Raw genomic sequence first — 23,957 nt, 5'->3', positions numbered from 1 at the left:
GCTTTGCAGAACTCATGAGGCTGCTGCATGGCCCCGCTTGCGCAGAACAAGAGAGCAGTAGAGGAGGGTTTCTGGCAGAGATCATTGGCTGAACAAAGATCTCCAGACGAGAGCTCAAAGCAATGCATGCCATTATACTCCAAGATTACCAGAGATTTTGGTCAGGTCCAAGCAAGATTCTAGCACGCGAGCACGAATTGCCGGCCGTCTTGCCGATCGATCTTAATGCGACAGTTTGCATGAAGGTTCGCTAGTACTCCAGTAGTCCCTTAACGGTGGTCCGTCAGGGGCCGGAATGCCGGATCAGCATTCCATCAGGGCCGGCTCTGGCCCAGGGCAAGAAGTGCGACGGCCCAGGGCCCAACCAAAACGGGGCCCATTATTTCTGTCACAGTGCATATAGGAAAAGGTAGAAGAATTTTTTTTAAACCCATTTAGCATGCACGTAGCTTAAATTGGGTGCATTTATAGAATTTGCCCTAGGGCCCTCCAAATCCTAGAGCCGACCCTGCATTCCATCCGGCATCAGCTGATCTGCTTTTGCGACGTGCATGTTCAGTGACGGCAGGACAGCAAGCTTGGTCTAAAGCTAAAGTACGATGAAACCAAACCAACCGTATGATGGATGTGATCCTCCATCTTTAGCCAGCGGCGAGACCGGCCAGCCAGCGCAAGGCATCGAGGTCGAAGAAGCGATCATGGCCCCTTTTCCTCGCCTTTCTCATGGCCTATAAGCTTTCGCTTCTTTCCCCTCTTTTACACCTCCGATCCAACACGGATATCATCATGGCTCCCTCCATCGATCGACGATCGATCCACTGGCGAGAAAACAATTCCGGCCGATTGCATACCACACCATTCAAAAGGTTGATTAGTTCTTAATGCGATAGTCTGCATCATGGAGCATATGTACTTGTGTAGTATACATACATATATCAATACATGTACGTATTCTATGACGGGAACAATTGTGGCCTCTCGACTGGATTTCCTATCCCCTCCATGCATGATCCTGTGTTCTCCTCTCAACGTCGGCTAGGCCTTAGGGCACGCCGTTCCTCACAGTCACTGAACTTGAAGGGTTACAACGTAAAACCTTAAGCTGTTAAGCACTAGTATATCCTAATGGTTTTGCTATGTTTCAGTTAACTGAGATTTTCTTAAGCTTAAGTTACTTACAAAAAGTGATTGAGTTGCATTTTTCTGTTAAAAAGGTGCAATTGCATTTTTCTGTCAAAAATGTGCAACTAAACTGAGTTGAGAACTGCAGTTGCATTTTTCCGAGGTGATTGAAACTTAAGAAAATCTCAACTTAGACATAGACACACCCATATCATAAACACTGAACACATCAAATATGTGCCAATCGGTTAGCTTTTGCATATATACCTCAGAAGCAGTTGATAGACGAAAAACACACCCGATCGACCACCGGTGTTGCACACCCAACCATTTCAATTTCAAATTTGTACATACGGACAAAATTTATTGTGCAATTAAAGTAGAGCAAGAGGAGAACATCAAAATGGCTTGATCAATCCCCTATCAATTTAAAGTAGCCGTAGTAGGAAGTACATATCTAACGAGGATCGGAAGGAATCTTTGCAGAGATACAGCTACAAATGCAGAGACATGTACAAGTACAAATACTGTAGCCCGCGGTAGTAATTAAGTATACGCACTGTTTACACGTACTCAATCGATTTGGCCGACACGAGAGATTACAATAGAGCCTAAAGCGATCGAGCCTTTAACTACCTCCTATATGCAGCTAGCGTAGCCCAGTAGGCGTGTACTTTAGTGGCCGTTGGTTCTTTGCTAGACGAACAGCAGCGTATATGATACTGGTATCATGCAGTCGATGCAGAAAAGCTAGGGTTGCTTTGGCCCATCGCAGCTGGGTTTTTAAAATTCAGTAGCTGATCCGCCCGGCCATTGCATTGCTTGGTGAGAATCATGGCTAAAGGAAAAGGCAGATGCATGGCTAACATGCAACAAAGAGAAGGGAAGACAGCAGTGTCGATGAAGCTTGCAAAAAAAGGCTATGCGCTGAATATAAGTATATCTTTGAGTTGTTATCAGAGCGTGTAGCGCTGGAATTCCGCGGAGTGTTTGGTTTGGTCTCTCCCGAAATCATGGATGCACGATAACGTATATTATGCACACTTGTGGACACCACTGTACTTGGTAGTTCTGTCACATAAGAAGACTGCATATTAAAGCACATGAGGGTCCGTTCTATTAAAAAGATTTTCAAAAAAAAAATTCTAGGATTTTTACCCACAGAGTTTTTTTTAGAGAGATTATTTGATTCAGAGGATTGAACCATCCAAAATTTCTACAGATTTCTTTCATATAAGTACACAATTTCATAGGATTTATAGCAAGAGGTTAGACCTCTTGGGAATTTTCCTATGTGTCTATGAAAAATTGACAGCTATGTCATGTATAATTCTCATTACAGACCAAACATAGCTAGACTTCCTTCCGGGCTTCTTGCGTGAGGAGCACCCTGATCTACTTCTCCCGGTCATCAAAGGCGGTGGCTGTGCGCAGCGCACCAAGACGTACCCCCTTCTCGCGAAGGAAGGACGTCACTGGGCATCGAGGGTGTGGCGAAGAGAACGGCAATGGGAGGTCTCGGTTGCCTTCGCCGGCGCAAGGGCTAGATCTAGGCATATCGGAGGTTGTGGGATGTTGTTGTCCCTGGTCTAGGTTGGAGGTCGAAGGTGTGGGGCTACGCGTGGACGATGATGCCCCCAATCCTTGGAGGTTTTGAGTTGGATGACGATACGGATGAAATTCCTACTCGGGCTAGCCGTGACGGCACGCGTGGATGTCATTCCTCTCCTTGGAGGTGTCGTCAAGGTGTGTCACCATCTCCCTCACTCGTTTTGGAGTTGGTAGTTATCTCCAAGTGAAAGCCTAGATTCGGGGCATGACCAGCACGATGACGGCGTCCTCGACATCGTACCTCTGTTGGGAGCATCATGTTTGGAGACATGGCTTGGAGGTCCTATGTTGCTCTCCTCCGGTGTTCGTCGTTCTCCAAGATTGAGCTTCAGCGGTGCAATGCATGTCGTCATTGGTGAACCCAAGATGGTGAAGGAGATATGCCCTAGAGGCAATAATAAAGTGGTTATTATTTATATCTTTATGTTTATGATAAATGTTTATATATCATGCTATAATTGTATTAACCGAAACATTAGTACATGTGTGATATGTAGACAACAAGAAGTCCCTAGTATGCCTCTTAAACTAGCTTGTTGATTAATGGATGATTAGTTTCATAATCATGAACATTGGATGTTATTAATAACAAGGTTATATCATTATATGAATGATGTAATGGACACACCTAATTAAGCGTAGCATAAGATCTCGTCATTAAGTTATTTGCTATAAGCTTTCGATACATAGTTACCTAGTCCTTATGACCATGAGATCATGTAAATCACTTATACCGGAAAGGTACTTTGATTACATCAAACGCAACTGCGTAAATGGGTGGTTATAAAGGTGGGATTAAGTATCCGGAAAGTATGAGTTGAGGCATATGGATCAACAGTGGGATTTGTCCATCCCGATGACGGATAGATATACTCTGGACCCTCTCGGTGGAATGTCGTCTAATGTCTTGCAAGCATATGAATAAGTTCATAAGAGACCACATACCACGGTACGAGTAAAGAGTACTTGTCGGAGACGAGGTTGAACAAGGTATAGAGTGATACCGATGATCAAACCTCGGACAAGTAAAATATCGCGTGACAAAGGGAATTGGTATCGTATGTGAATGGTTCATTCGATCACTAAAGTCATCGTTGAATATGTGGGAGCCATTATGGATCTCCGGATCCCGCTATTGGTTATTGGTCGGAGTGAGTACTCAACCATGTCCGCATAGTTCACGAACCGTAGGGTGACACACTTAAAGTTGGATGTTGAAATGGTAGAACTTGAATATGGAATGGAGTTCGAATATTTGTTCGGAGTCCCGGATGAGATCCCGGACATCACGAGGAGTTCCGGAATGGTCCGGAGAATAAGATTCATATATAGGAAGTCATATTCCAAGTTTGGAAATGATCCAGGTGCATTTATGGCAGGTTCTAGAAGGTTCTAGAAAAGTCCGGAAGAAATCACCATGGAAAGTAGAGTCCCGGAGGGACTCCACCTTGCATGGCCAGCCAACCCTAAAGGGAGGAGTCCAAGGTGGACTCCCCTAGGGTGGCCGGCCAACCCCCTCATGGAAGGGGGAATCCCACCCCAAGTGGGATTCCCACCTTGGGTAGGTTTCCCTACATATGGGAGGTTTCATTGTTGGGGTCTTATTCGAAGACTTGGATACCAACACTTGGGGATTTCCACCTATATAATGAGGAGGAGAGGGAGGGGCTGCCCACACTTGGCCGCACCACCTAGGGCTGCCCTTGGCCGGCGCCCTAGCCTCCCCTCTCTCCCCAAACCCTAGCGGTATCTCTCCTCCACCACATCCCGCACGCTTAAGCGAAGCTCCGCCGGATTTCTCCACCACCACCGACACCACGCCGTCGTGCTGTCGGATTCAAGAGGAGCTACTACTTCCGCTGCCCGCTGGAACGGGGAGGTGGACGTCGTCTTCATCAACAACCGAACATGTGACCGAGTACGGAGGTGCTGCCCGTTCGTGGCGCCGGAAGCGATCGTGATCAAGATCTTCTACGCGCTTTTGCAAGCGGCAAGTGAATGTCTACCGCAGCAACAAGAGCCTCATCTTGTAGGCTTTGGAATCTCTTCAAGGGTGAGACTCGATATCCCCTCGTTGCTACCGTCTTCTAGATTGCATCTTGGCTTGGATTGCGTGTTCGCGGTAGGAAATTTTTTTGTTTTCTATGCAACGTTATCCTACAGTGGTATCAGAGCCGTGTCTATGCATAGATGGTTGCACGAGTAAAACACAATGGTTTTGTGGGCGTTGATGCTCTTGTTATCTTTAGTTTGAGTACTTTGTATCTTTGTGGCATAGTGGGATGAAGCGGCCCGGACTAACTTTACATGACCGCGTTCATGAGACTTGTTCCTCGTTCGACATGCAACTTGTATTGCATAAGAGGCTTTGCGGGTGTCTGTCTCTCCTACTATAGTAAAGATTCAACTTACTCTTCTATTGACAACACTAGTATCACCGTTGTGGTTCATGTTCGTAGGTAGATTAGATCTTACTCGAAAACCCTAAACCACGTAAAATATGCAAACCAAATTAGAGACGTCTAACTTGTTTTTGCAGGGTTTGGTGATGTGATATGGCCATGATGTGATGATGAATATGTATGAGATGATCATTATTGTATTGTGGCAACCGGCAGGAGCCTTATGGTTGTCTTTAAATTTCATGTTGAGAGGTATTTCAAAGTAGTTGTAATAGTTGCTACATGAGGTGAACAACCATGAAGACGGCGCCATGAACCTTGACGCTACGCCGACGATGATGGAGATCATGTCCGTTGATGATGGAGATCATGTCCGTGCTTTGGAGATGAAGATCGAAGGCGCATAGACTAAAGGGCCATATCATATCACATATGAATTGCATGTGATGTTAATCCTTTATGCATCTTATTTTGCTTAGATCGCGACGGTAGCATTATAAGATGATCCCTCACATTAATATCAAGATAATAAAGTGTTCTCCCCTCGTATGCACCATTGTACGGTTCGTCGTTTCGAAGCATCTCGTGATGATCGGATGTGATAGATTCAACGTTCACATACAACGGGTGTAAGCCATGTTGCACACGCGGAATACTTGGGTTTGCTTGACGAGCCTAGCATGTACGGACATGGCCTCGGGACAACGGAAACCGAAAGGTTGAACACGAGTCATATGGATGATATGATCAACATGTTGATGTTCACCATTGAAGCTACATCATCTCACGTGATGATCGGTTTTGGTGTAGTGGATTTGGATCGTGTACCACTTAACAACTATGAGGGATGTTGTATTAAGTGGGAGTTCATTAGTAATTAGATTAAAACATGAACTAATTATCATAAACATAGTCCGAGTAGTATTTTGAATTAATTTTGTAGTATTGGCATCCGTTTTCTACCATGCGCTAGTCTTGTAATTGAGATAGAAATACTCGTTAAGTCTGATAAGAAACTTTACGGATCGGTACCGTATTGTTAAAGAATCAAGAAATGATTAAGTCCTATTGCAAACTTTTAGTAAACCTCACATTGTTGATTCAAAGAGTTGTGGTTTCAATTAGTACCTAAAGTTATCTTGTCTCCGTAAAACTTGAAGTTCAAATCTGTTTGAAAAATAAGGAGCTGAAAATTTAGTTTTCGTAAATAATCAAGGTATGAGATATATGTGATATCTAAGACCTTATTGCAAGATGATAGAATATATTTTGGTGAGACTACATAAACTCATAAGTTTTATGGGAATGTACGAAGGTTGAAGACGCAAGGCGTCCCAATCCTCCAACTATTGGGGCACTAACGATATTCGCATATCCATGAAGTGATTGTCCTTAGTATGCACCGTTGCTAAGACTCGTCGTTTCGAAGCATCACGTGTTGATCGGGTGTTATAGATTCTATGTGTGCTTACAACGGGTACAAGCCAGATTTGCACATGCGAATACTAAGGTTAAACTTTATGAGCCTAGCATGTACAGACATGGTCTCAGAAAGTTGTCATGAATTAATGGATAAAATTATGAGTGAAATTGTTCATCGTATTACAAAGTTACTAATAGTGAAATCTGGAACACTTGTCATATGATGATTAACTTCAAAATAAGAACCTCAAGGTTGTTGGTATTAGACCAACAAACCTAGAAGTTATTGATGTTGAAGTGTTTTTCTGAATAATGAGGAAAGCTAAAAGAGAAACTGCAAAAGATATTTTGGCAAAAAGAAAAGAAAAGACTAGAAAATCTAGCTCAGGTGTATATAAATAATATACATGTTATGGTTGTATTCCTAGTTAAGTCACACTAAGAAATTCTTGGGTATTAGTACTATATTGGTTGGTATGAAGTGTCATACAAAACAACGCAATACAAGAATACAATGGCCTAAGTGATCGACAAGGAATATGATAGGAATGCATGACTCGGAACAAAATAAAGTGTTATTATGTTCGTCGTTAGCATTCTATCTAGCCCTTAGAATTTATAATAAAGAACTTAATAATTGTTATTTTGCTCTGGTCAAATGAAAACAATGAGTTGTTCAAATTATGACATTACTCCATATATGATGGATAAGTTATTATAAATCTTAATGTGAAACACACATACATAACACTGACGCTAAAATGCCATAAGGCAAATGATTTGAATTCCACTTATTTGTGAAACCGCCATTTAGGTCATGTTAGAAAGGAACGCATGAAGGAACTCCATGCAAATGGATTTTTGGAGTCATTTGATTTTTGAATCATTTGGCGCTTGCAAATCTTTTCTAAAGAGAATGATTAAAATACCGTTCATAGGCCAAAAGTTGAACGGGCAACTAACTTACTGGAAAAATACATGATGATGTATGTGGTTCACTGGGCATAGTTGTGTGCGGGAGATTCTTCTACTTCATGAAAACTTTCAACAATCAATTGAGTATATATATGTGGATATATTCAATAAAGAAGAAGTTTGAAACATTTGAATGGATTCAAATAAATTTCAGTATGAAGTGGAAATCATCGTAATAGAAATCAAATATCTATGATTGGATCATGGTGGAAATATTTGAATTACGAGTTTTAGTGAACATCTAAGAGAGTTATGAAATTGTTCTACAACTTACGTTTCTTGGAGTATCATAGTGATGATGAAGTATCCAAGAGATATATCCAAACTTTGTTGGATCAATGATGAGATAAAATATTGATGCCATTATATTTTTATGGATTATGCTTTAGTGACTACCGCTTTTACACTGAATAGAGCATCATCATGATCCGTTGAAATGACACCATACAAGTTATGGCATGGGTATAAACCCTAATAGTCAACCAAAATCGGATGAATGTCTTTGTTGGTTATCCCAGAGATTTAATTGGGAATTCTTCCCACGAGACAAAGACAAAAGTGTTTGTCAATGTTTCTTATTTCCGAGAAATCGTTTCGAGTGAAGTATTTGAGTGGGAGGACAATATAATTTGATAAGGTTTATGAACCTGAGCATAATGATCAGAGTAGCGCAGCATCGGAATTGGTTTCGGAAGCGGCCACAACGATCATAGCTCTCATGACTACAAAGTGTTTTAGCCATGGAGATCGAAGTACATATTGAACCTTGTAGGTATGGTTTACTTTGTGATCAAATAAATGATTTGTGGACAAAGGATTGATTTTGAACAATGATAAACCAACTACAAAACAAAGAAGTTATGATGGGCCCCGACTCCGTTAAAATGGCCATGCGCCATGAAATCCAAGATAGATGAATACTTTATGAAAGTAAATGGATCTATGAAATTGATAGACTTGGATGAAATATCCTTGAAGAAAGCTTGACTTATCGAAAAATTGTTTACGACAAAGTTCAAAGAGTTGAATACGATAAGATTAGATCTTCCGTAGCAATGCTTATAATCGATGTGGATTATTCTAGTAATCACTACATATTTCTTTTATGAGATATGCTAGTAGGATGGCAAAATACACTACTTAACAGAAGTATGTATACAAGATACAACCAAGAGTTTTGCTGGTCCGTGGAATACTAGATAGGTATACAAGCTTCAATTGGATGAAGTAAGTATCACGGAGTTGGAATCTTCACCGGATGAAATAGTCAAAGAGTTTTTGATTTCATCAGGAGACAATGAAGAGGCTTGCATTTGCAAGAAATTAAGTGGGAGCGCTAAGACACATTTATAATACTTTATGTAGGTGACATATAGTTGGTTATAAATGATGTAATTATATACTTGATTAAAAGGTTTCATTGAGAATTAACTTCAATGAAAGGATATGGATCGAAACAAATTTAGTGTCAAGATCTATGAAGATAGATTGAAACACATAAATAAGTTTAAGTCAAAGTACATATGATGGATATTGAAGTAGTTCAATATAGAAATATTAAGAAAATGTTCTTGTCATGTGAAGGTTTAACAAAACTTGAGTGTATCCGACACTCAATGAGTAAAAACACATGAGTGATTATAGATCACGAATAATATGTACACAATCGGATATCATGTGCTATAAAGTGTTATGAGCATATACCGAATGATTCATATGATGATCATTGGACGACGAGTAAGAATATCCTTGAGTACTTTAGAAGAACTAAGGATATATATATTTTTTTTTGTATGAAGAAATGACAAACAAATCGCTGTAAGGTGTTACACCGATATTGGTTTTGTCACATATAAAATATAATTTCAGTCTCAAATTAGACTAAGTGGTGTTTAAAAGGTAGCACAATGAGCTAGAAGTTGTCTATGCTAGATTTAGAAGAGTTCTAAATATTGTGACGGATTCTACAAAAGAAGGCAGAGTATGTCATTATTTTGACAATGACAAAGGATGTTAAGTCAAGAGGTTCTTTGAGAACTTGGTGTAGTTCCGACAGAGTCGAACTTTGAAGCTATATTGTGTGTGACAATATTAGTGACATATTTCGGACCAGCGGAATTAAGGTTCCACCAGAAGATCAAACATATTTAATGCCAACTCATTTGGAAATGAGTGATGCGTTGAGACGCAAATGAATTACAAAATACATACGTTTCTGAGCGTGTCAGATCCGATGACTAAAAAACCTCTCCCGTGAGCAATACATGATAAAGCACCAGAAGGCCAAGGTGTTATATCTTTACAAATGTAAACTAGATTATTGACTCTAGTGCAAGTGGGAGACTGAAGGAGATATGCCCTAGAGGCAATAATAAAGTGGTTATTATTTATATCTTTATGTTTATGATAAATGTTTATATATCATGCTATAATTGTATTAACCGAAACATTAGTACATGTGTGATATGTAGACAACAAGAAGTCCCTAGTATGCCTCTTAAACTAGCTTGTTGATTAATGGATGATTAGTTTCATAATCATGAACATTGGATGTTATTAATAACAAGGTTATATCATTATATGAATGATGTAATGGACACACCTAATTAAGCGTAGCATAAGATCTCGTCATTAAGTTATTTGCTATAAGCTTTCGATACATAGTTACCTAGTCCTTATGACCATGAGATCATGTAAATCACTTATACCGGAAAGGTACTTTGATTACATCAAACGCAACTGCGTAAATGGGTGGTTATAAAGGTGGGATTAAGTATCCGGAAAGTATGATTTGAGGCATATGGATCAACAAGTGGGATTTGTCCATCCCGATGACGGATAGATATACTCGGGCCCTCTCGGTGGAATGTCGTCTAATGTCTTGCAAGCATATGAATAAGTTCATAAGAGACCACATACCACGGTACGAGTAAAGAGTACTTGTCGGAGACGAGGTTGAACAAGATATAGAGTGATACCGATGATCAAACCTCGGACAAGTAAAATATCGCGTGACAAAGGGAATTGGTATCGTATGTGAATGGTTCATTCGATCACTAAAGTCATCGTTGAATATGTGGGAGCCATTATGGATCTCCGGATCCCGCTATTGGTTATTGGTCGGAGTGAGTACTCAACCATGTCCGCATAGTTCACGAACCGTAGGGTGACACACTTAAAGTTGGATGTTGAAATGGTAGAACTTGAATATGGAATGGAGTTCGAATATTTGTTCGGAGTCCCGGATGAGATCCCGGACATCACGAGGAGTTCCGGAATGGTCCGGAGAATAAGATTCATATATAGGAAGTCATATTCCAAGTTTGGAAATGATCCGGTGCATTTACGGCAGGTTCTAGAAGGTTCTAGAAAAGTCCGGAAGAAATCACCATGGAAAGTAGAGTCCCGGAGGGACTCCACCTTGCATGGCCAGCCAACCCTAAAGGGGAGGAGTCCAAGGTGGACTCCCCTAGGGTGGCCGGCCAACCCCCTCATGGAAGGGGGAATCCCACCCCAAGTGGGATTCCCACCTTGGGTAGGTTTCCCTACATATGGGAGGTTTCATTGTTGGGGTCTTATTCGAAGACTTGGATACCAACACTTGGGGATTTCCACCTATATAATGAGGAGGAGAGGGAGGGGCTGCCCACACTTGGCCGCACCACCTAGGGCTGCCCTTGGCCGGCGCCCTAGCCTCCCCCTCTCTCCCCAAACCCTAGCGGTATCTCTCCTCCACCACATCCCGCACGCTTAAGCGAAGCTCCGCCGGATTTCTCCACCACCACCGACACCACGCCGTCGTGCTGTCGGATTCAAGAGGAGCTACTACTTCGCTGCCCGCCGGAACGGGGAGGTGGACGTCGTCTTCATCAACAACCGAACATGTGACCGAGTACGGAGGTGCTGCCCGTTCGTGGCGCCGGAAGCGATCGTGATCAAGATCTTCTACGCGCTTTTGCAAGCGGCAAGTGAATGTCTACCGCAGCAACAAGAGCCTCATCTTGTAGGCTTTGGAATCTCTTCAAGGGTGAGACTCGATATCCCCTCGTTGCTACCGTCTTCTAGATTGCATCTTGGCTTGGATTGCGTGTTCGCGGTAGGAAATTTTTTTGTTTTCTATGCAACGTTATCCTACAGATGGTGCCTGCCTCACGATGAATCAAGTCCTGACATCGACCTACCACCTCCTTTTCGGCATTAGGGGTGGACGGTGCATCGACAAGGGAAGTTCAGTCGAAGTTGTTGTTCATCGTAGGTGACCGGACGTCGGTCGAGACACGCCAATGTTTTCCGTTTAGGGCATGCTCTTTTGCGTTGTACTCCCTCTATTCCAAAATATAAGGCGCCTAAGATTAATCAAAAGTCAACATCCCAATAACTTTGACAAACAATTTAGGAAAAAATATTCAAATCTACAATATGAAATGGATACTTTGAGAAAATATACTTTATGGTGAATCTATTGATATTGATTTAGTATTGTAGATGTTTATATTTTTTTGTAAAACTTAATCAAAGTTAGAAGACGTTGACTTTTGACTATCCTTAGGCGCCTTATATTTTAGGACGGGGGAGTAGTTGTTTTGTCTTGGATGGCTGTCGTCTGGTTTTGGAGTTTGTGCTATGTAGATACGGTACATCTTTGGCATATTTCTCGAAAAAAAGACAACTATTACATGTATCAAATCTCTATAAAATTTTCTGCATTTTTCGTGTGGTGACCAAACGACTTCTGCAACTATTCTTGCGTTTTTTTATTCTTGTAGGATTTCACATGCTATGACATGTTGTTCCTGCATTTTTTTTTTCTATATCTGTGATTTAAAATCATTTGAATCAAACATGCCATAACTTTCTGTGAAGGTAGTTCTACTTCTACATGTGTGCATAGGTAGTAAATATTGCAAGGGTGAGTAACTGCATTACCTTTGTCAAAGCATTGCTCCTGCCAGGACCAAGCTAAGCACTTGGAAAAGCTCACAGCTAGAGAGCAAGGTCAATCTCGATGTGGGAGTACATCAAATGCGTGTTCGCATTGCACATACAAATGCTATGGTATGCTATATGTACAGTACAATCATCAAATCTTGAGCTCTCTTCCCCCCACCGTCTGCTGGGCTGGGCCTTGGTGTCCCGTAGTTAAGCTTTGGAAGGGTCCCTCCCCAAAAAAGGTCTCATTCCCTCCATAGAACTTTGACATGCCATCCTCGATCTGCTGTGCAAGTACACAACATGACCAAACTGCCCCGCTCAAGGCCTCGACTTAACCAACTCTCCCGGTACGCACACCTACCTCCACGCCATGGCTGCTCATTCGCATGCCAATACTACGAGGGAATGTGACAAGCTGATGTGACCTCAGTTCCCACCCGCGCGCCAGCTGCCCAGATGTTTCTCCACTCCCTCCTGCTGCAAAACATGGCCAAGAACCCACAGCAAGCAAGGTCCAAGGACGGCGGCGGCGCGGCGAGGCCGAGAGGGCTGTCGAAGAAGTCTCCGTGGTACCAGCGCGCCGTGGAGCTGCTGCTCCTCATATGGAAGCAGCCCGCTGCCGCGGGGGCGCCGGCGTCGAAGGCGGCGGCCGCGGCGGGGGTGTCGGCGTCGGCGACCGGGACCGGCAAGGCGGGGGCGGCGTCCGGGCCGGGTCGGCTGCGCAAGTCGTCGTCGCTGAACGTGGCGGCGTCGTTCACGCGCGTGTGCCTGTGCGCGCCCATCTCCTCCTACAACGAGCAGTCGCTCTACTTCCAGGCGGGCGACGCGGCGGCCCCGCGCCGGAGCTACAGCTACCCGCGCGCGTCGTCGGCGTCCGCGTCCGGGTCAGGGTGCGGCAACAACGTGAACCCGCTGGTGGCCCCACCGCCGCGCGCCGAGCCGCTGCAGAGGGGTGGGAGCGTCGAGCGGCGGCCGGTGTTCCGGGGCAAGTCGCTGACGGACGACGTGCTGATGCGGCGGCTGGTGGTGGACGAGGTGGCCTCGCGGCGGCGGAGCCAGATGGAGGTGATCCGGCGGCGGCACGCGGCGTCGTCCAAGCGCCGGCGCCTCGGCCCCAGCCCGCTGCGGAGGATGGCCCTGCCGGAGTCGTCCGAGGAGGAGGAAGGCGAGGACGAGGCGGTGGCGGTGGCGGTGGCGGAGACGCCACGGACGGACAGAGCATTCCTCGATGAGTTGAGTAGCGTAGCGTGAAGCTTCCTTCCTTCCTCTCACTCACTCTCTTGTCGTTTTCGTATTCTTCTCACTTGTGGTGTTAATCGATGTCACGCATGAACAAATCTGGAGACGTTACAGGTGTTCCGGCTGCCTTGTCCTTTGCTGTGTTTGCCACGCCCTCTTCTCATTCTGCATTTCCTTTTGCGTGCCATTCGCCCGACGCAACGGCTAGCAACGGCGGCGAGGGCGCCTCGGCTAAGCATTTAATCGGCTCGGTTCAGACAATCGTGGTAAATGCCAGTACGTACGTGTGATCGGCATCAAAGCATGGAACCGACACCGACACGAACCATGCATACCGTTGGGTACTGCTGCACAGTGCAGAGGTACCCGCACCCCAATTAAGCACCAATGTTCACGACAAGACAAGCCTGCCTGCCCGCGCGCCGAAAACTCGCTCCAACAGATGATGTATAGCAGGAAGTACACGTTAGGTAGCATGTGTAGTTTTCGGTTTACAAAATGATGCAAAACTGCAGTGCACTATCACCACTTCAAAGCTTCTTCGACACTATAAACTTCGAGTTCAACAATTCAACATCGACATACACTAGACCTTGACTCGGACGAACACTAGTGCTCGACTCTTAACACGATAATCTAGAGATCATCTCAGTCTTCGTCGTCGTCGGAGGAGGAGGCGCCAAGGTCATTTCTAGAAGTCCAAGTCCGACCCATCAAAGTTGGACATGACGATGATGGTGGAGGGCCCAGCCTCCGGTTCCGCATCTTTCTTCTTTGTCGTGTCTCTCAATAGCGCAACACTACACCTCCAATTGGACGAGCTCTAGGCTCACGACGGAACTCCCCATGGCAGCATCATCGGAGTCGTGGGCCCAATGCTGCATGAAGACCCTACAATCCTTTCTCTCTAGATCGCGGGTGACCATTCACACCTCTGGCGCAAGTAACTTGGCCTCCACCTCGGGGAAATTGAGCTCTACCGGTGGCCACCCAAACCTCCATACCCCCGCGTCAAACGCACGCACGGCCAGATCCGGCGACGCGCAGGTGGCAAGTAGCCAACTCTAGTCGTCCATTGTAATCTCGACGGCGTATCTACCGAATTTTCGCAACCAAACATCGTGAAAACCCATTGAGCTCTTAGGACGGTGGCGCGGTGTTATCTTGATGTGGGGAGGCGTGATTTGGTCGCCATTAACGAGGTATGGGGCTTCGCGGTGGATCCAATGATTATTTGGTGGCGCAGTGGTATAAACACAAGGAATCGGTGGCAACGTGACTACAGGGGCTACATGGAAGAAGATGCATGAGGCATCCAGGGTGGCGGTTTGGGGGTGGTCGGTGGGCTGGGTGTTTTACATCACCCCAATGGTGATGCATATTTACATCACATACGGTTTTAAGCCGGCACCCAATATTGTGTCTAGCGTTCCAAGGCCCTACCCACCCACAGGATTGGTTGTGGGTGCACTGGACAGAAGATGCTTTGGAAGTCACGTAGTAGGATACCGACAGCCCCCTCCCCGCCACATTGCATCTCCTCTTGCTACAGGTTACTCTCACCCTGTGAAATCGCTACCATAGTTGCCTATTTAGCCGCCAGCCATACCCCAACCACATGCAGCCTACAACGACCATTGCCTCTCCCACCGCCTCATGCATGCGAAAATCTATGTCGTAGATGCTCATACATAACTGCAAAATGAGTCTCATAGGACATCCATGAAGGCTCAAAGGAGATGCCGCTTGCTAAAGTTCAACATCATTGTATTTGAACTGTATGACTTATTTTTATTTTTATTTCTCATTGTTTTAATTGGATGTCTCAAACTATGTACTTAGGTGCTGAAACTTTATCAGATTACTTAAAATATTGTTAAATTTGCACCGAAAATTGAGATCGGCCAAATGTGTGTGTGTGTGTGTGGAGGGGGCGGGGAGGGGAGGGGGTGGCTTGACAGAGGTGTCCTCCAAATGCGTCAGCATCCAATGGCACCTCCTCTAGTTCAACCGATCCAATGCATTCGTCGTACACCGTTTGGTTTTGGCGTAATAGACATCACACATAATAGACATCGCACGGACGCGTCTTGGCTACATGCAAAACGCGTGTGGTGGTCATGTGGCAAATAATAGTGTGGATCAAGGAAAAGTATCCAAATTAGAGCATCTCCACCGGTGCCCCCAAATAGGCGCCGGCAGGGACACCGACACAATATCCTTTATTTGGAGATGTTGTTCCCGCACCGGCGCCCCCATACGGCGGCCAGCTAGCATCTTTTGAGCAGAAATTTGGTGCCGATGCTCCAAATCGAAGCCCTTAAGAGAATATCCACCGGCGCCCCCCAAATAGGCGCCGGCAGGAAACGTATGGGGGGCGCCAACATAGCACGCTCTATTTGGGGATGTTATTCCTACATCGGCGCCCCCCATACGGTGTCCAGTTAGCATCTTTTGAGCAGAAATTTGGTGTCGGCGCCCCCGATCGAAGCCCTTTGCATAGGGACTCTATAGGGACTGCTGGCGCTTTTGTGGGGCTCCAGAACATGCCGACGCTTTTTGGGGAGCGTCGGTGTGAGCGCTTTCTCTCACTATGATCCCAATAAAGCTACTGGGAGCTCTATTGGGAGCACCGGTGGAGATGCTCTAACATAGGGATCCTTTCGAGAGTGCCAACGCTTTTATGGGGCTCCAAAACATGCCGGAGCTTTTTAGGGAGCGCCGGTGCAGGCGCTTTCTCTTACTAGAATACCAATAAAGCTATTGGAAAATCTATTGGGAGCGCCGGTGGAGATGCTCTTACAATATATCCCACCAACACACAACACGGCGCGTGCACACTTTGCCAACCCTGAGCGCGCACAACAAAGCATCATTCGGAGAAGAGATGGGTGTGTTTCGTTCGGGTGGGTAGAGGTAGAGCTGCGTATCGTGTTCTGGACAGCCGGCCGGCCGAGTTGCTAAGGGCATCTCCAACGGGGCGACGCAAACGGACGCTGAGCGACCGTTTCCGTCCGCCGTAACCGAAAATGCGTCTGGGCTCTGCTCCAGCGGGGAGACGCAAAGTAACCGGGCCGTCCGCGGCAACGCAAACCTGGCAGGCTCCGCGGACGCTCCGCAGTCGCGCCGAGCGTCCTCCTTTTCTTACCTGGTCCCGCAAGTCAGGGGCAGCGAAATCGAGCGCTTCGATTTGCTTCTTTTTCCCCTTCTTTGCTGCCCGAGTGCGACGCCACCACCCCAACCCCACCCGCTACAGCGGTGCCGTACTCGCCGTCGGCTCGGTTCTCGCCGCACGGGAGAGCATGGTCGTAGTCGGGGTTGGCTCCGGCGCGTACCTGCCGCCTGTTTTGGGACCAAACGTTGCCGGTTGCGCCGCCCGGCCGCGCCGCCCACAACCTATTCGGTCAATCGCGTCGGTAGGTGTCTTACTCCCGGTGTGGGCGTTATTGTGCACGGCCATTGATCCACAGTTCGTACCCATGCAGAAGGACATGTGACAGATGCTGGACAAGTTCCGCGCGGAGGTCGTTGACTCCTCTTTCGACGAGGAGTCCGATCAGTCCACACAGACATTGGCAACTATTGCGGTCTCCATGATCCACAAGTTCAATTCAAACGAGGGGCCAGTGCACCAGGGCTCTGTCAAGGGCCGCTCAAAAAACCTGCCGCGTAACAGAGTGGAAGGGCAGCTCCGGCTCCACAAGGACTACTTCCACCTCACCGATCCGGTGTTCAAGGAAAAATGTTTCGGTGTCGGTACAGGATGTCAAGGGAGCTGTTCATGGTCATTCTACGGGCGTCAGACACTACGACTCCTACTTCCAATGCAGGCCCGATGCAACAGGTGCACTAGGCTCCACCTCCTATCAAAAATGCTCCGCGGCTATTCGCATGCTATCATATGGAATGGCTGCTGATATATTCGATGAGTATCTTCGAATGTGTGAGAGCACGTGCCTTGAGGCCATGTACAGGTTTTGCCGAGCCGTGATTGCCGTGTTCGGACAACATCGCTGAAGACCATGCATGAGGTGATGACATGCTGTGTGATCATGCACAACATGATCGTTGAGAACGAGCGTCCTGATGACCGCAGTGAGAACCACTGGGAATTCCAAGGTGAGCTGGTTGCCACCACTCCCTCGAATTTTATCTTGCGAGGACTATCTGCATATGAATGTAGAAGTCATTGACGAGACCGTGTGCAAACGGTTGCAGACGGATGTCATTGAGAATCAGTGGGCATTGGCTGGCCATGAAGACCATGCCTAGAGGAATACCATCTTATTTTCATGTAGACTTTCTAAAATTTAGATGTAATAACTATAACTTCGTTGAAACTCTTTATTTTGTTGTTTTCAAACATCATATTTCATGCCGACACGGAATGCGTCGGGCCGCTGGAGGCACCCCAGGCGCAAACGGATGCCCGGACAAAAATGATCTTTCTCGCGTCCACCGTCCAATAGAAACGAACGCTAGCGGACACCGATTTGCGTCACGCCGCTGGAGATGCGCTAACTACTGCTATACTGTACACCGGAAAGGTTCGGCCGTCCCGATCAGTCACCGCACAGTCGACAGGTTATATGCTACTCCTATATGGTACGGTCTCGGCAGACGACGGGTAGAATATTGGCGCGCAGGCGGCCCTGCGGGAAAGCAAGAAGTGCATGGCATAATCTGAGCTAATCTACCTCCTCCTAAACTAAACTATAGGATTGTGGTACGAGTAGGCGAGGATGATTGATGTCCGTTCCTCCTTCTTTTCGGCTGGAAAAGCAGACGAAGCTACGAGCATCGTCTCTCGACTCTGAGCAGTGAATAGTGTGAATTCGGATCAGTGGTGGTACTGGCCTGTAGCAGCACCAGCACGGGCCCACTTGCTTTGACATTTTTTTTTGGCAAGGTTGCTTTGACGTCTAGGACGACCACTTTTCTGGACTACACTAGACTAGAGCAGGCCTTGAATTAGTTTTTTTTTTAGGGATCGCCTTGAATTAGTAGAGATAGTCTAGTGTTGGCCCCTACTGGATAAATTCGCCCATGGGCCTGATTTGAAACCCGGGAATCGGGGCCTCGCTGCCGCCGGTTCTTGGCGTCTTCGCCACGGGCTAAGTGGTGTTTTGGTTCAGTTCAAAAAAATTAGGGGTGTTTTACAGTTACCTTGATTTTGTTTTTTGAACTTTATTTATGTATGTGATCATTTTTTATAATTAAATAACATTTTCATAATATTTCAAGATGTCACATTCTAGTGTTTGCTAAAATTTGTAATTATTGCAAAAAATGATTATACAAGTATTTGTCAGAATTTAATGCATCAGTACAATTATTTCTGTTGCATTCATTATCCTGTGCATAATCATTTTCTTATCTACATCCTCACTCGCTAATCTACCAAACTACTGGCGGTTCAAACCTTGGACCTAGTTTAACTTAACAAGGTTCAAAGGCCCAATAATAAAACCAGAACCCAGCTGGTAACCTTGCCAAATGTTCTTACTTATTTATACTAACTTTTTTACTTCTCTTAATTCTCATTTATATACACGTGATGTGAATTTAAGGATTTTTAAAAAGTGAAAGCATCCTAATAATTAAATAGAATATTAGCTAAACCCCATGTTAATTCGAGCGATCCGTTATGTGTGTGTGTGTGAGAGAGAGAGAGTATAAGTTATGCATATAATAATTAATCTATGCTAAATTGAAGTTGTGTATTTCCGCAAAATTGATACCACATTTTTGATATAAAAAATTCAGACAAATTTTAGAACGACAGAAACGTAATTCTCCAAGATTAATTTGTAATGCTTTGATGTGGTATGTACAGTTTATATGTTCCCATTCTTTTTAAGTATCCTTGAATATGTTGCATAGAACAAAATGTGTGTCTAACAAATATCTTGAAGACGTTTCTGAAGTTAACTCTCTCAGGCAGTAGCGGAGCCAGGATGCGACGACGCCCCAGGCCATCTTCATACTACAGTGCGCTACAGTAATGCTACAGTGCGATTTTTGCTACAGTGAAACTTGCGTTCCTCGCTCACGCCCCGGGCCAAGACTGGTGTAGCCTGGGGCCTGTCTCCGCCACTGCTCTCAGGTGCAAACAAATATACATACTCCGATTCGGCTTGTAGCACGAAATCCAATTCGGCTCGCAGGTACGTACATATACTCAACTCGACACAAACATACCAAAACAGATGCACGTATCTTCGGGATGAGCCTCCGAACATACCCTAAGCATTTAATCGTCTATGTTCATCCGATCGTGGTAAATGCGCGTACGTGTGATCGGCGTCAAAGCAAGAAGTGGCCAAGAACCGATACGAACCTGTTGCATACCGTTAGGTACTGCACAGTGCAGAGCAACCTGCAGCCCAATTAATAACAAGATCTACAAGCTTGCCAGCCGAGCGTGTTCTACGTGGTGGCATGCATGCCTTGCCCGTCGAGAACTTCATGCGAAGCGCGCACCTATACACAACCGCATGCACAATTCGCCTATCGTGAGCGCGCGCGCGCGGCAAGGCAAACCACCATTCCGAGAGGAGATCGGTATATTTCGTTCCGAGGTCAATGTCTTTCTCCCGTCCATGGTTTTAGACTTTTAGGTACGAAACGCAAAGCACGAAACTGGGTAGATCGAAGCCTGCGGCTGCGGGTGACCCTCTCCTCCATGCATGCACGGTAGATTTGCCACGTTCTGGGACCGGGCGGCCGAGTTGCTAGCCGGCGCCGCTGTACGCCGGAAAGGTTCGGCCGTCTCGATCAGTCACCGCGCAATCAAGACAAGCCACATTATGTTGTGTCAATGTGTGGTACGGCTTCGACAGACGACGGCTAGAATATTGGCTTGCAGACGGACGGCCCTGCGGGAAACCAAGAAGCACATTGCATAATCGTCTGAGCTAATCTACCTCCTCCTAAGCTAAACTAATGGATTGACGTACGAGTAGGCGTGCATGATTGATGTTCGTTCCCCTATTTTTCGGCTGGCTGGAAAAGCAAGCAGACGAAGCAAGTAGGAGCATCGTCTCTCTGACTCTGAGCAGTGGATGCTGTGATCAGTGGTGGTACTAGGCTGTAGCAGTAGCAGCGCCGGCACGGGCCCACGATCTTTGACGTCCGGCGTGACCTTTTCTGGCCTAGGCTAGAGCGGGCCTTGAATTGGCAGGCAAGACTCTAGGAGTAGAGTAGAGCAGATTTTTCAAGCGTGGGCCTAGCTGGGTTAACTCTCGCCCGTGGGCTTGTTTTGAACCCGGGAATCTGGGCTCCCTGACCTGCCGCCGCTGCGGGACTCCTCATATCTTGCTCGGCGATATATACACTTATACTTCGACAAATCAACATATCATAATATGCTTGTAAGTGCATTTGAGGAATCGAGCAAATGCGTCCAAACTCCACACTGAGCACATATGTGTGGTTGTAACCACATGCTGACAGGTAACTTTTAATCCGTGTGCATTTACTTAAGAAAACTCTATAACCATACAAAATCTAACCCTACTTTATGTCCCATATCACCTACATATTGTACCAAAATATTAGGAAGAAGGGAAAAATAGCATGAGATGTCGAGGAAAATCATTATGGCAGAATCTAATAATAAGAATAGCGAAATTTTGATTACTATTTTCTAGAAAATGCTTTTTTGGGTGAAAAAGAGACGGGAGAAATGTTAAACTTGAGTTTCAAAAATAAATTGAACAATAATTTTTTTTGTTCAGATTTATGTTTTAAGTTAAATTACATATTTTTTGTTTGGGTAATGTGGAGATTGTTCGATGGACACAAAGAATACACATCATCTAAAATGAATTTAATTTACTAAAATCCACTCTGTCATATGCTAGTGTTTCCAAAGTTTATAATTGTACCGAGAATTTTATGATACAAGTGTTTGCCAAAATTTACTGGAGAGTTACTTCTTTTGTATGTACTTATTGGCCCATATATAAACTTACAACATCGTGCTGTAAACTTTGCCCCTTTAACCTAACAAATGAGGCGTGTGTTTAATCTTAGATCTAAATTATCTTACCTAACTCATAGGTCCAATAACAAAGTCGTAATGGACGAAAACACCTTCTTATTTTTTCTAAATTATTTATACTAATTATTTTTATTTTTATTAAGACCTATTTGTATACATTTGATGTGAATTAAAACATTCCTTTGTAAAGAGTAGAACCATCCAAGTATTCAACTATTGGTAAATGTTCGATAAAATCGTTGTCGTTAAATATGCATCCTTTTAACATAACCTATGTGGCTATATCCTCTCAAAGTAGGTGTATTTCTAGACCACGTGCAACTTTAGTCATTGTGCTCTATTTTTACGTTCACCATTCTCATGAGAAAAATACCTATACTTAAGTGTTCTTGTAAATGTAGGTATTGCTTTGAGGAGGGAAAGTGGTAATTTAGTGCTTTGTGCAAACAAGCAAAAAAGAGATGAGCGTGAAGATAACAGACAATCAATCTAGACTGCACAGTCACACTCATAGTTGTGGGTCATTCATTCTGAGAGAGAAAAGAGTATAAGTTGTCTTATATGATTCTAAACCTGTGCTAAATTGAAGTTGTGCAGTTCCACGAAAGTCATTTTTTCTTTGATTAGAAAAATTGTTGGACATACAATTTAACACCACAAACCTTTAGTGCCCCAAGATTAATTTGAATTTTTTAGATGTGGTATGTATATTGCATAGTGCAGTTTATGTGTTCATATCCTTTTTTGTCTCCTTAAATATGTTGCATAGAAGGAAGTACATGTGTAACAAATATCTTGAAGATGTTTCTAAAGTTTGTTTTCAGGTGCAAACAAACATACATACATCTAGAACGTGTCTAAGTGAATTGTAACACCTAGGTATGTGGCTTGCAAAAATTCTCTTATACTCTAGTATGTATTTAGATGGCTATTTTTGCCCATGGTTAGTCCACCTAGTTTTGTTTCCCTAGAGGCCTATTATATGATGAACCACGGTGCATAATTTGAAATGAAACCGAAATGCACATTTAGAGGATGATGAAGACAAATTTATGTGAAGAGTGCCTCCTATTGTTTTTTTCATTATGATTTTTGAAACTGTTTGCACCACACTTATTGACCAAGAATTAATTCAGTTCTTAGTCGATAGGCCATCTACTTTTTTAGTCCTATATCCAGTTTCCCTCTTTCATAGCTTTTTTAACTAGGCCAAATTAAGTAAGGAAATAATGCATATGGAAATTGTAATTACAAAAGGATGTGAAAAAATAATGCAAAAAAATCAAAGTTGCACATATCTATGCAATTACAGATCCGTTCCCATTTTTGCATCTACACAAAATAAATGCATAGATTCTCTGGTACTTAGAATTGCTCATACATGTGAATTTACATTCAAAATATACACATATATGCGATTATGCGCATATCTTCAATTACACATATTTGTGCAAACCAGCACATGCACATACAAAAAAATGGCAAGGGTTTCTAGTGCACACATATACGCAATTCCCCTACAAAATAGCATAGGTTACCAATTACACATATATATAGTTGCCCAAATACATGCAGTTGCACACAAGGAAAAAAAGCAATGGCAACTGCAACTACAAGAGGATGAAAAATATGCAACTACTATCTATTGTGCAATTCCACACAACTATCTACATGTCTTCCTTCTCTATCGAGTACTCTCTCCCCAGCGAAGCAAGACTAGGACAGAAGGGGGGAAAAAGACCCTAGCTAAAAAGGGTCCCAAGCGAAACCCAAAAATACTAAAGACCCATTAGCCAGAACACAAAAGGCGCATCATCAAGGCAAAACAATTCAAAATGACAAAAAAGTCTAATAGCCGAAACGCAAAAAGCCCACCATCAGCCCAATTCTTGTCTTAAGAAAAAAGGAAAAAATCAGTGTGACTGATCCAGAGTTGAGTTTTCTCTTTATTTGACAATGATCGTCAAGAACTAGCGCAAGCATTATTTTTATAATGAATCATACTTCTAAAAATGATGGGTCCTGGCCTAGCATGGCCTATTGTCGTGCCTGCGCAGACACATTATTTGGCATGAACTTAACAAATGTTACCTTTCTCTCGCGATGTATGGTTCAACATCCATGCGAGAAAAAAGAAATCCAGTCCTCTAGCTAGGAGTACATGAAATGCAGAGGCCGTGGCCAACGCATTCTGAGAGTCTGAACATTCATCCTAACCTCCAAGCATTCGTTCTTCAGAGCCAGAGATG

General features: G+C 44.4%; 1 protein-coding gene across 1 annotated transcript; it reads left to right on the top strand.

Moving 5' to 3' along the window:
• The first annotated feature begins 12,920 nt into the window (after nucleotides 1-12,920).
• Nucleotides 12,921-13,715, top strand: LOC124671781. Its single transcript, XM_047208112.1, has one exon. The coding sequence runs from the start codon at nucleotides 12,921-12,923 to the stop codon at nucleotides 13,713-13,715; it is 795 nt and encodes a 264-aa protein (XP_047064068.1).
• Nucleotides 13,716-23,957: the final 10,242 nt, after the last annotated feature.

Source organism: Lolium rigidum, chromosome 7, assembly GCF_022539505.1.
Source record: "Lolium rigidum isolate FL_2022 chromosome 7, APGP_CSIRO_Lrig_0.1, whole genome shotgun sequence".
Lineage (NCBI taxonomy): Eukaryota > Viridiplantae > Streptophyta > Magnoliopsida > Poales > Poaceae > Lolium > Lolium rigidum.
This window is presented reverse-complemented; position numbering and strand designations above follow the sequence as displayed.

Bases quoted from the DNA above. Each gene is read 5' to 3' on its own strand.
- LOC124671781 (XM_047208112.1), top strand. From the start codon at position 12,921: ATGTTTCTCCACTCCCTCCTGCTGCAAAACATGGCCAAGAACCCACAG.